General features: G+C 37.3%; 1 protein-coding gene across 1 annotated transcript in view; it reads left to right on the top strand.

Annotated features, from left to right (window-relative positions):
- NAALADL2 (N-acetylated alpha-linked acidic dipeptidase like 2) overlaps positions 1-13,613 on the top strand; it is a 305,207-nt gene that overhangs the window by 205,027 nt on the left and 86,567 nt on the right. Inside the window, exon 10 of the mRNA XM_026060735.1 lies at positions 413-559. Coding sequence (XP_025916520.1) covers positions 413-559 — 147 coding nt within the window. The remainder of the gene's footprint in view (positions 1-412; positions 560-13,613) is intronic.

The raw sequence follows: 13,613 nt of genomic DNA, 5'->3' as shown, positions 1-13,613 counted from the left end.
GCATGCTCAGAAAAGGCAGCATGATGACTTCTCATCTTCTGCTCAGTATGGGTAATTTCACATGCTTACCAAAGGCGACTTCCCTTCCCTTGCCCTTCCTACCATTTTAATTAAATATGACATTCGTTGTCCTTTGAAAGACTCAGACATATTGCAGCACACTATTTATTCTCTGCTATGTCCTATCTCAAAGACTGTAATGTATATCAGTAAAGGACGAAGGATTTGTAGCCTTACTTCCTTCTAAGTGAGTGTGAATCAGCTAACACCTGTGAGCATGGGTGTAAGTTCTGGCCTGTTTTTAAAATGCTTCAGGCCTAAGAAAGCTGTGCGAATGTTAGATATTGACATGAGTTGGTAGAGTCTGCTTACAAGTAAGTAAGTAGAATTTTGATTTGTGTTTGTTTTTCAGAGCCAGAGCTTCAACTGTGTGGAAAAGACAAAATGTCCAGGATCTAATGTGAGTTCTGTGCAGATACAGGGGGATTCAGATTATTTCATCAACCATCTTGGAGTACCAGCCACGCAGTTTTCTTATGAGGACGTCAAAACATCAGAGGTAGTTACGAATAAAAAGAGACAAACTAAAGATAGCAGAAATAGAATTAAATTTTCTCAGGTTATATCCTTCCATACCAAATATGTTGCAGTGGAAAGTTACACTAGTACATTTTTTTAGATCTTCAGAGGATTTCCACAAGACTTGAAAGCACCAGATTTTATAGGGGTACAGCATTCAAAACACCTGATAAATGTTTATAACAAATAAAAACAAAAAATTGCAGGACAGTATGTTAAGAATGTTATATTACTGATGGTATTATAGGATATATATTATCTAAACAAACTTTCCAGACTGCTTTGCACATAGGAGAAATTAATTTTGATGTGRGGTTTTTTTGTTTGTTTGTTTCTTCCCCTGTATGGTAAGACAAGACAACCTTCAAAATAAATTTTGTTTCTTCATACTGTGGGCCAGTTCTGACTCTCAACTATGTATGCTGGTTGTAAAGATCTGTGTGCTTGGTGGGAGTCTTCAAAAGACCGTGTTGTTTTTCAGGCCATTGCCATTTGTTATCCACAAGGTAAGTGGAAGGAGACCAGACTGGAATTAGACAGGATAAGCTGTTAGGAAACATTGTCCTTCCTCATCCTTCACTACTGTAGGTTATACTTGTACCTGAACAGCTCCAACTTAACCTTCGTTGTTTCACTGAGGATCAAGAAGCCTAGTATTAATTATTTCAAGAGCCACAGAATGGCTCAAGTTGAGAGAAAACACACTCTACTATTTCGTTTAGATTTCCACCTATGTATCCATTGAAAATTGAGTTATGAYACAGAAAGACCAACTGTTTCTGAAATACATACATAAACATATATATGTTTTATCATATTAATATGATCACTATAATGATCATATTATATGATCAGTATAATTACTTAAAAATTCTAAAGGGAGATTTTGTGTCCCCARGTTGATCTGTACTATTGATATCTGAAAAACAGACGCTTCACTTTGTATCAAACTAAACACAGATAATCATTTACAAGTGAAAATTTGCTACTTAGGGTGGCCATAAAAATGGTGTGTGTTTTCCTAAAAATGCAACTGTGTTGACTTCATATTCCCCTTATGGCCCTTCTGTGCGTATCTACGCATGTGCACATCTTTCCAAGTTTAGCAGCAAAGCTGAAACTCTGTAGTAGAACTGGAACACTTGCTGACACTGCACGGTAATATGCTTCTATTTCACAAATGCCAAATAATACAGAAATATGCCAAATATTGAAGCAGTTGTGTAAATTAAGATAGATGTAGGTAAGAATTTATATGAATTAGGAGACTTTTCCATTATTACACATATTAGGGAAAGTATTTTGTTTCAGATTAAATGCAGTGCAAAGATTGCAAAGAAAATGGGAAGGCAGAAGCTCTGAGTGCTGTGTTTGTGACAGGCTTGTGGTCCAGTGCACATTTCTGCTGTCAGTAAGCAGCCGTTCTATATAGTTTTCATTCCAAATCTCTGTATACAGGATCTGTAGGGCATAAGAAAAAATCTACAAACTTGAGTATATCAAAACAATAACTCTTCCCCAGAAACATTTACAATATGAACACCGAAGGTTCCCTTGGCTATTTTTCAGTCCTACAAAAAATGTTAACCTTACGGCTATACATTTTTATCTCTTAAAATGACTCAGCAATATAATTAAACTTAAAAAGAAAATTTTTTTTTTTTTTAAAAAATCACACGGTACACTTGATTCTCTGTTGAAAATTTAGCTTTTATCCCTCTTGCAAATTCATTTCTTAGTAATAAATTTACCATAGGTGTAATCTTCAGTCTTGAAGGTCGTGTACCTCTCAGACTAGAGGATGTCTTGACCTCATGATACCTGTTTTGCATAAGAAATAGATCTGTTAGCAAAATGTGTACATTTATGTTGGCAGGTAAATGAGATTTTTATATAAAAGTGATGAAATTTGGATTCTTTGGTATTTATTTTATTTGGTATTGATTGGAGTGCTTATTAACATTTCCTTAAAACATGGCTCATGTCTCATATAGTCTGCTATGTTATACCAGACAAGCAGTGTGGGGACAATGTGCAGATTCTGTTTCTCCTATCAAGCAGAAACAGTACTGTTCTAAGACAGATGGAAATTATTCAGGGTTTGCAGCTGTACTATTAAACATTGTAGAAGGTTCTGTTGTGTGGGTTAGTGACTTAAAATAATCTGTTGAGGTGTGGGGAGGGTTTTTTTGTTGTTGTTTCCAAGCCATATAGCTTTTTAAACTATGCCTCATCTCTATGGTAACTGTGTTTTTGATACCTACTGGTTAGTAATTCATTGGTGTGGATCTGTAAATTCAGTGAAGAGAAACTGTATGATGGAGGAACTGGGAACTCTTTCCTATCAGGTGCTTTTAAGTAATTTTTGCTTTTTGTTAGCTTTACTGCAAAACCAAATTTGGATTTGGGAAGACAGATATCAGAAACTGGATGTTTAGAAGTCTTATTGTGGACTATCCTTTTACCAGGTTGCTTTCCTTTACTGTCCCCTTCACTTCTGTGACCTACTCAGGAAGGTCTTTTATACTGGAATATACACTAATTGTTTGTTTTATCCATCTGTTAAACAGCATGCAGTGTCATGTAAATCTGATGTTTTTCATGTAGGAACTATTCCACACTCAAAAAACCCTGTTTTTACAGCAAAATATCCCAAGATCTGTGCCCTGTAGTCTGTCTACAGAGCAGCAGTTACAGGTCAGGTCTAGAAATGCATTTCTTACACAGTAAGCATAGTGCCGGTCCTCAGAGAGAAGGTTGTAAAAGCTGTTCATTGGCAGGAACCTGAGGAGTAAATAAGAGGTAATAAAGTTGTAAGAGGAAACATTCAGACCAGAAGAGTAAGTAAAACTGTCTTGCTTGAAATTACCCAATGCACTGAAGCACAGCCTCAGGGAGGGGAAATCTGCATGGCAAACACCTGTGGTCAGATCTGCAAGCTAGTAAAGTGCATTCTGAGTACTCAGCCACTAATATAAAAATGCACTGAGTAAAATGCAGTTTGTTTATTTACTAGCAGAAAATACACAGCATTTTAGTCTGCCAGTAACAAGTAAACTTGGAAGACTTTTCCAATTGGAAAAAAAATAATATTAACTCAATTTCCAGGGATTCTTATGTAGCTGCTGAAGGAAGCCTTCCCCTCCTGACTTCTGGTGYGCTGGCTTTACCACTGAGAGCAAAGCCTTTTTATGTGAGGGTCACGTTCTGATTTGCAATGTATTAAGAGAAAGTCAGCATTTAATTCACAAGACTGATCAGCTGTTTCTAATACTGCAGATTCTTTGCTTACAGAAGGAGTCATGCCAGGAAGCAAGCAGTTTTCCAGGCTATTCAGGTTAATGGTTCATTTCCATCCGTGTGACCATGTAGAGCCTCCAGTAAGAGAGAGAATGCTGAGCTTGAATCTGAGCTTCTCTGCTACCTGGAAGCCCATGACTAGAAGTCTACCAGTCCTCATCTCAGTCAGGAATAATATTAGACACATTTTTACTTTGCTTTACCTCAGCATGGAAGAGGAACATAAAGGAAGAGGTATCTTAGATCACATTTTCAGCTTTCTCACTCTCTTATGCTGCAATAAGAGCTAAAATATCAGTGGAACTCCTTGATCATATAAATGTTGATACACCAGGAATGATAATGCAAAGAGTAAATTTTGAATATTTTTTTCATATGTGGAGCATTTCTGTACCCTTGAAAATATTAATAATGTTTGTATGACAGTGTTATTTTCAAACCAATAAATGGTATATTAAGTATAATGCATAAATATTCTCCATCATGTAGTATACACACTTGTATAATGGAACAGTGTTACCTCTTTGGTAAAAAGCTTCAAACCTAAATGTGAGAATGATTCTAAAAGAGCGAGGTATTGAAGTGATGATTTTTTTTTAATTGAAATGTGTGAAAATTTCAGCTTTTTGTACAATTTTGTTTATCTACAGACTTTTCAAAAATTTCTTTGAAATGTAAATGTCATCACAGAGCTAATACTGAAATTGTGACTATATTCAACAAAGTATATTAGCTCTACTTGAGAGACAGAGTAAAATAAATCTCTTGGGGATCTGAGGGGTTTTTGCCCCATTACTACTGCAATAGAAGCATCATCTCGTATTGAAAAAATGTAATTTAAAATGTAAGCTGTTTACACAGCTGCCTGTTATAGAGATAGTGATTTCAGCAGATACGTATTGAGAAGGGGGCTAAATGTGCTGGGGTTTATTTTGACAAGGGCTGTTTCCRGGTGCTTATACTATCAGTTGTTTAAGACCGGTGTGCTCAAGTAGGCATGATATTTGTGAAGGAAAGAGGAGGCATATCCCAGAGGATAATTCAAACTGAGATAAAAATAAGTGCTGTTTTCTACCTGGAATTTCTAATCCTGCTGTTTAATGGCCTCATCAAACAGGGACAGGAGAAGAAAGTTTGTGCTATGCTGAGTATATGTGTGTCCGTATTTGAAGCATATGGACAGAAGACACGTGATGTTCCATGCTGTTGTAATTACTGAGCCAGCTCACGCATTCAGAAGACTTTCTGCTGGTTTACTTGAAACAGATTAACATTAATTTTATCTCTTAAAATGTACCTGCAGAAAAGGCTCAACACAGCATTTGCAGTAGAGTTTCAGTAGTGTCTCTGGCCTTTCTCAGAAACTTGTTTGGCATAGGTGCTTCCTTTCATTTTTATACTGCATTTATTATATAAATAGAATACCAGAAGCAACAGCATGGTATGGAACATTTTGTGTTTTACTCTGTCTTTAGCCATAGTTTTATCTGGCGGAGACTCTGTCAAAATTTCAGAAGTTTATCCATACCTCATCTTTCAACCTTCTTCTGTTTCTCTTATTTTTCTCCCCTACTTCTGTAAGTTTTGCTTCATTTTTCATTCTGTATAAGCATCATCCCCTAACATTTTCCCTCTTATTGGTGGACCACCTTAAAAATGTAGTTTGCTCTTGTTTCATATAAGTAACCTGACTGTGGCTGCCTGATGGTTGAGTATAACAGAAGATATAATCTGGATTTGCCATGGTATCAGTAGAGATGTGGTTGTTTCTTGAGCATTATAAATTAAATGACATTAGACTGTTCAGCATTTTGAAGACCTTCCAGTCATTTGCAAACATAAGCTGGTGCAGGAGTATTTTGAGCTTTATTCAAGATTGAAATAGGCTGTTACTATCACATTTTTGTGGTATAGCAATCTACAATTTCATGAGGAATCCAATTTTTAAAATTATAGCTAAATAATTTTATGTTATCTGCATAGTATTCAACCTCCTCTGTGTATCCCATTGCATAATGATTCTAGTCTGATAACATAGAATCTTAAATTCCTTTTGCAGTAACATGGCAGGTTACATCAATGTTAGCATTATCGTTTTGTTATGAGAAAACAATTTAGTGCACAGTATTTAAAAAAAAGTACTGTCTATTTTTTATTATTTATTGATGGATACATATTTAGTATGAAATATTTAATGGTAGCTGTCCAAGTTTGGCTGTGCAGGGCTTACAGAACATTTATTTTTACACCTAGGCCATAAAAATTGTTTTCCGTATCTTCAGTCAAACTTAAGTACAGGCAAGAAGAAGTATAAAAATTACCTGTCACATTATTCACAGGCTAGACCAAGATAGTGTAATGCCATGGACCACTAAGCTAATTTAGAAGAAAAATGAAAAGAGGTTTCTTTATAGAAGGCATTTGTATGTAATATATGTAGAAGAGTTTAGAATTTTGACAGTTTGAGATTGTGTCCTCTTTAGAGAGAATGCATAATGATTTTTATTTCTGTTGAAATATGCATAACTTTTTGAAGGTAACTTTCAAATTTCATTAGAGCTCTTAAAAATGATTTTTTCCCCCCACACTGGTGTAAAACAAAGGCTACTAAATCTTAATTCTACAATGAATGTGGCTTCTCACTCATTTTACCATCTTCTTCCTCTTCCCCCTGCTTCCTTCTTTCCCTCTTCTTTTCTTTCTTTTCATCATTCTTTGAGGAAGTTCACTGCAGCTTCTTGATTTCACTGTTTACATGCTTAGGCTTGACGTATCATGCACTTCTTTCAGAAAAAATCAAAAGTTCTCCAGTTCTTTGTTATCACGAAAGAAGCGGAGGAGCTGTCCTTGATGGAGAGAATTTAGGGTCTAGTTTACTGAGAAATAATCCCGTGTCGCATGCTGCTTTCATTTCTTTCATGTGTTTGTGTTAGTGTATAGGGGAGGCTTAGGCAGTACGGAGTGCTCCTCGCTGCATCTGGCCTGTGTCTTGAAAGACTGGGAAACTGGTGCTTATCCGTATTTTTGTCTGCATGGGGACAACACCAAATGTCTTTAAGTTGTGGGATTCTGGTGCTAGTTATTAGGAACTCCATTTTAATCCCGTGTTATGGGGTCCTTCAGCTGTTTTATTTCTTGTTTTTGTGTCACTTTAAAGTTTTAAAATGAGCATACAAATTCACAGAAATCAGGGTGGCGTGGGGAAATTCTGCACTGCAGCAGTGTGTAAAGGTTCAGGACTCTCTCCAGTCATCTAGATAGGCCACACTAAGTCTAAGGAGCTCTGCTCTCTGCTGCAGCTTGTTGCCTTGTGTATATGTTAGCACAAGGGAGCAAGGTGTTCCCTCACTCCTTGTTCACTCTTCCCAGCTAGGGTTGTGATGACCTCTTTGATTCATGGGTCGTTAGAGTATGAACAGAATCAACAAAAGGCTATTTTAGTAGTTAGCCTGTATGGTGTAAGGACCAGTATTGGTTCAACTTTGCTGCAGAGAGCAGGGTGATTTTTATCCAGGTAAAAAATAAACAGTGTTTCTTCACTTCTGTGTTGATGAGTAGCTCCCAAAGAATTTAAAGGGATTCTTAAATGGGGTGGAGGATGAGGGTGAACAAGATTCTTGCCACAAGTTGTGTTTTATGGCCTAAGTGACCAAGAGCTCTCTCTGCCTTAAGAAGAGTGTGGACCTATGGTTTAGAATGTGTTCAATATTTGTATTTAATGGCAAATATTGTTAAAGAATTGCCAGTAAAAGTGGGGACTTTCCAAACTGACTGAAAGCCAAGATTACCATTCTCAGTCTGCGTTGACTCATATGATTCAAGTATTAGACCTCTGATTCATTGGTTTAATCTGTATAGTTCCAATGGTCTAAAAGAGAGAGTTGCAATCTTGAAAAGCAGAAGAGGATGCGTCTCCCTTGAGTCCCATCAGCACCAATGAAAGCTGGTTATTCCATTTTCCATTGACTAGTCCTTTAGGATCAAACTTTTATCCTGTGGTATGTTGACCTGATCAAGCAGCTTACCAGAAGAGTGAGCTCCTGTCTTGAGACAACGTCATCTGGTCCCCAGAACTACAGTCTGGACTAATTCTGCGCCAAAGACTATCAGTTACTAAGAAACCTTTTCTCTTTTTCTGTGTTTTTCCTATTGTCTGAGGAGGCCAGCGCTATGGATTCTCACATCTTGCACCTTAAATATATTAATATGTGTGTGTGCGTATCCAAACTAAGAGTCCTGTGTTAACTTACTCTGTTTTACACTAGGTTGTTAATATTTTTTTCTAAATGAATCACAGCCTCCTTGAAGGAGGTTTGTCATTGATAACTCTCCTGCAATAACTGAGGAAATAAGTGGAGGGGGAGAACTTAGTCACTCTGTAAATGTTGACTTTGAAGAATTTTAGCGACAAAGAAGGAATAACGTTTTGCATTCCCAGGATTAGCATTTAGTAATGAGTAACCTCATGTGTTAACCACACCATGAACCATTGTCTTTGTCCCACTGGTGACTGGGTCATTCTGTTCCCTGTCATTATTGATTCACTGAACTGAATCAGTTTCAGGTCTGACCTTGATGTGATATTTATATTATTTATTTTAGTTCAGTGAAAGTGTCTAAGCAGTTAGCATTAGTGAGAAGTTTAAATTAAGAGGAACTTGTAGGAAGTCCTCATAGTTATTTTTATTTTCAAACTTGCAACTGCATTATCGATCGTCACAGCAAAGGTAATTCAGTAGAGTAGTTGATGGCCACTGGCTCTATTTCCAGATGAGAATACCTATGTCCATAACAGTTATAAGTTCCTCAGCACTGTGTCTTATATTTCACAGAACAAGCCATGAAAATAAAGCTCATTTCTGCCTATCAGTGAGCTATGACCATTTCTCTGGCTGCCAGAATTTCTCCAAAGCTACTGTTTCTTTAAAAGAACAGTTTGTCTCTGATACAGAATGGGCTGAATATGTCGACAAAACTGAAAACAGTAAAAAATGTGCAGCTTCATGAGAAGGATAGGTAATCACCAGTGACACAACCTCTATCTTTTAGCTACAACAGCTGAGCTGCAACTTACTTGAGAATGTAAAATGTGTTTTAATATGAAGCAGCTGGATATACTGTGAACAAACCTTGATAGCTGTCTCTGTAAATTTCTGACACTCTTCTCTTACCTTCTCTCTAACAAGGTTCTTGTGAAGCATTATTATTTATATATTTATAGTGAATCGAGGTGGCGTTATGGAAGGCAGCACAGCCTGTGATCTAGCTTTGTCAGCAAACACCGTGTAAAGTGAGAAATTTAACTGCACATGCATACACACCCATCTATGTGTGTACATATATCTAAACCAATCATGGTTTGTCTGATTTATAATGCCCTTTATTAAGAATCATTTTTGTATCACTAATATAGTCTGTTGGTCAAACAGTTACAGTGCTTAAAAGCAGTCAATTTTTATGTTCTGTTTCTGATCTCTGTATTTTTAATGCAGTTATCTCAGTATTCTGTATCTCGTCATTAATCCTACTGGTACTCCAGCTACAGATCATTTCCTCTTTCTCTTTTGGTATGTCCTCCAGTCTCTACTCTTTCCTGTCTCAAGATTTCTGACTGACTACATTGATCTACAGCTGACTAGGCTGTTCTGGTGAATTTTATGCTGTCTTTCCTCTGGTATTATTTATGTCCTCTTGGACTATATGTGATCAAGTACCAATTCATTTATTGGATCTAAATGTATTGATCAAGGGCTTCAAGTAGAAGCAAATAGCATCATGGCATCATTTTCTTAGAAGGATCAAGGCAGGGCATAGTCTTGCATTCTGTAATGGAACATTCACCATGGATCTAGCGTTGAGAGCATAGCTTGTAACTAGCATTGTGCATCAGCATCTCCCTTTTCCTGTGGCATTAGTCTTGCAGAATGCATTTGTCCTGAATGACTGCATATGTGGAAGAGTCTCTGAAAAACAGATGCTGTGGTAGCAGCCAGGACTTTGAATTCAAGCTGGAAGACAAAAGAGTGGATGTACAAAAAAACATGTACTTTCTTTAGCCTTAGCTGTTCTGGGCTTGTGGCATAAGCTGAAATGTCCTTAGACGAGAATTAGTTCTGCTTGTTTGACCCCATTACTTCAGAGGGGCATCTACCAGAGACATTCCTACCTTGAACGGAAGCCATATTTCCCATTCTGCAGCTAGACTAAGAGGAAGTTTGCATAAAGCAGTGTGTTACTGTGATTGTCTGCACTTTGGTAGCCTTTCCTGCTGAATAATGGTTCTGCCTTTCTTATTTAGGTTCGACCTAGACATGAGTTAATATTTCATCTGCTTCTCTCTGCCTCACTTTCCTCCTCCTCCCCTTYTTTCCTGGTATATGTTGAACTTTTTAAGGAGTCACATAGCTGGTAGTTGCCCATGAGAAGTTATGGAAGATGTTCCATGCATGTATTTCAAGAGAGGATTGAAGTACAAGTATATTTAAACTAGCAGAAGCTGAAAGATCTTTGCAAAGGGATAAATGTACATTTCTGTACTGTCAGAATGTGGATTGCTTAGGAATCCAAGATTTCCTTTCTAAGCTGTCAATGGAGAGTTTGGTTCTGCTGAATTTACTCCTGGGATATTTTATGGACATTGGAGTAGAACTTTATGGTCAACAAGGTGTAACAATAGTGTTAGATACATCATGGTGAAGAGAGAGGTTGCATTTTTTGTCTGTGGACAAGAGATAAATTGCCATGTGTTTATTTAAAAAAACAAAAGCCAAAAAACTAGTCCAAACTGTCTCCAGCAGATTATCTTGAGACTAGTCATGAAAGTAGGTGCAAATGACAGATACTCATGTGTCTTGCCTTTTCCACTTATGGGTTATAGTGTTTTTCTAATAGTCATGCTTTTTTTTATTCATACTACCTTTCTTCTGATCATCATGGTTTTCTCTTTTTCTGTCTGTCCTTAGGATATACTAGTGCTTTTTAAATCCTTCAATACATTCATGGGTTACTCACTTTAGTAATCACCAGTAATACATTAATACATTAGTCTGTCTGAAGTGTGCTCTTACATACTCCCTTGGATGCTAATTTAGTTGAATTTGGTACTGAGTGCATGCTGACATTGCTAAGGTTAATGGCTCAGTGTTTTACAAGCCAAAACACATTTGAGTTTCAACTGTATGAATTGTTTTATTGAACAATGTGAATATGTAGTTACTTAATCTCATGGTAGAGAGTCTTTGTTATTTCACTAATACTGGTGAAACTCATGATGTCCTCTTTTTACATGGCATTTATTGCATGAGTTGGATGCCACCCTTTGAAAATAGCATTGTCTCTCAATTCACATCATCTTGAAGGAGTGATATTTTTCTGGCAAACTCATCYGGTATGTCTTAGAAAAACCTTGTTGTGTAGAACAGAACAGTGGTCTGGAGCTGAAAGTGAACAAATCATGCAACAACATACTAAAGGAAAAAGTTTTGGGTTTGGTTTTGTTTTTGGATTGTTTTCTTTTTTGCTAGTTGCTTATCTCCTACCATGAAGCAAAAGAAATTATATTCTTTGTAGTTTTTATCCAAGCTCCTATGACTGTAGCTAATGCTTTTAATTTCTGAGCCTTATCATCTAATAGTGTGGGTACTTTCTTTTTAATGTTATAGTGAAGTACATTGATTTATAGAGTATTTCATCACTGATCAGTACGGAAAATTAGTTTTTTTGTTACTGTGAAATAATGACAGGGATTGGAAGTTCTCCAACAGAATTTAAACTAAAGATGTGAAGAATGGCTTGCTACATGGGGAACCTGAACTTCTTCATGATGTTTTGTTGATCAAAAACTGGAGATATGTCCTGAGCTGAGAAAAAAAGTGCTGTGGACATTACTATCATGGAAATCATCCTGTGACATCCGAGCTGTGTTTAGTCTCAGCACATGCATAAGAAGCAGCAACCTGACAATCCACTGGCAAATGCCGTTATGCCAAAGGCTGCCTGTGGAATACAGTGATAAGATACAAAAATTTCACAGATATGTTTCTTTGCTCCAATAGACAAGAACCTATTTCGTCTAACAAATCTTAGTGCTTTGATGTTCCAGATGTTCCACAGTGCATCCAGGAGGGGAAAATCCGTTATATTAATCTGCCACACAGTGTAAAAAATGCACAGCTGCTTTAGCCTTCACACTGCATGAGTGCAGAGTGTTGCTGTAAACCCTTTCCTTGCAGACTCTCACGGGTTCTTCATCCTCTTGGAACTGACTGAGAGCTGTTGAAAGCAGATGGGAGACAGACAACCTGGAAGTGAACAGGATCAATGGGAGATGGGAAGATATATGAGAAATTTTCTTAGACATAAATTACTGCTTCCGTTTGATAGCTTACTAAAGCATCTAACTACTGAAAACAAGTATTACCTCAGGATAGAAGGCACCCCCAGTTAGCTCTCCTCCCTGGAGGACTGAATGGCATATTGCATTCAAGATAACATTTTACCATTGTTGTTCTGAGTGCTAAACTCAGCAGAGCCTGAAATCTTCTGGTTGAGTATCTAGAAAGAGTATCAGAAACTGTTGTATGTCGGCAGATAGCAGTAGCGTGGCACTCAGTTTTGTCTTTTAATATTTAAAAAAATCTCAAGATCACTGGGCTGTCAAACAGCTGGGATTTGAGTCAGTTATACTTTTGTTGATGAATCTTCAGTAGATGAGAATAAGGTAATCGGTGGTTAGTTGCAAGTCCAGATAAAATGCATGAGTACCTGGCAAGCAAGTCTTGTAATGTTTGGTACATCTTATTTAGCATGGCTGTTTAAAAACCATTTGATAAGGCTTTTGATAAATACTTGCTTTGAAGACGTTATTGCTGGTTTCTTTGTGGGGGGAAAGTTAGTTTGTATTGTTACTGGTGGATGCGAGCAGGCTCTGATCTAAAGGTTATGCAGCTTGATGAGCGTGGTGGTGTATTTTCCGTAAGGCTTGCAGCATTAGCTGGAGCCTTTACTGCACAGCTGCACCGTAGAGCAATCTTTCAGAGTGGAGTCTGCTTGTATATAACTGGTTTAGGATGGAGACAGGCTGAATTCTGCCTTTTAAAAACAGTGTCCTCCATTGCCTCTGTGTTCCACAGCAGTTTGTGGAGGGGGAGGAATTTCTTTACTGTTAGTGGGCAGCAAAGTAGACTGTTACCAGTACTCATGTAACAAACACATCCCCTGGTCGGACACCTAAATCAGGAAAGGTGTCCTTTATTTGACCAATACAGTAAAGGTATCCCATTGCTAGATTACCCAGTGGGACCTGATCTCAGTAAGGTCAGTCGAAAGAATCCTGGAACTTTCTTGATTACTTTTGACACAAGATAAGCTGACAGACTTTCTAAAAATATTTTGACTTTTGAAAACTCAGATTCTTCTAATCATTATGTGAAAGACTCGCTTCAGACTTCTGGAGATAAATGGTAATCTCCCATTCTTCCATTAATTGAATTGAAACTGAGAAGGTGATGTAGAATATTGTGCGAGTTCTAAGAATAGCCCGTATTTTTAGGTGATTTTATGTTTTAGTCCTTGCTACATTGGCTTTTAAAATGTGCAAGTTCTGTAGGCCTTTAAGATAAACAAAATACAGTTCATAAATGAGTTTTCAAAAGCTGAATTAAGAAAGTTCTTGCAAGTAATAAGTCACCTGAACTGTCCTTACTTTTTGGTAAAAGAGAGCAGTGAATTGTTCC

The sequence above is a fragment of the Apteryx rowi genome, unplaced genomic scaffold (genome assembly GCF_003343035.1).
Source record: "Apteryx rowi isolate R43461 unplaced genomic scaffold, aptRow1 scaffold_10, whole genome shotgun sequence".
NCBI lineage: Eukaryota > Metazoa > Chordata > Aves > Apterygiformes > Apterygidae > Apteryx > Apteryx rowi.
This window is presented reverse-complemented; position numbering and strand designations above follow the sequence as displayed.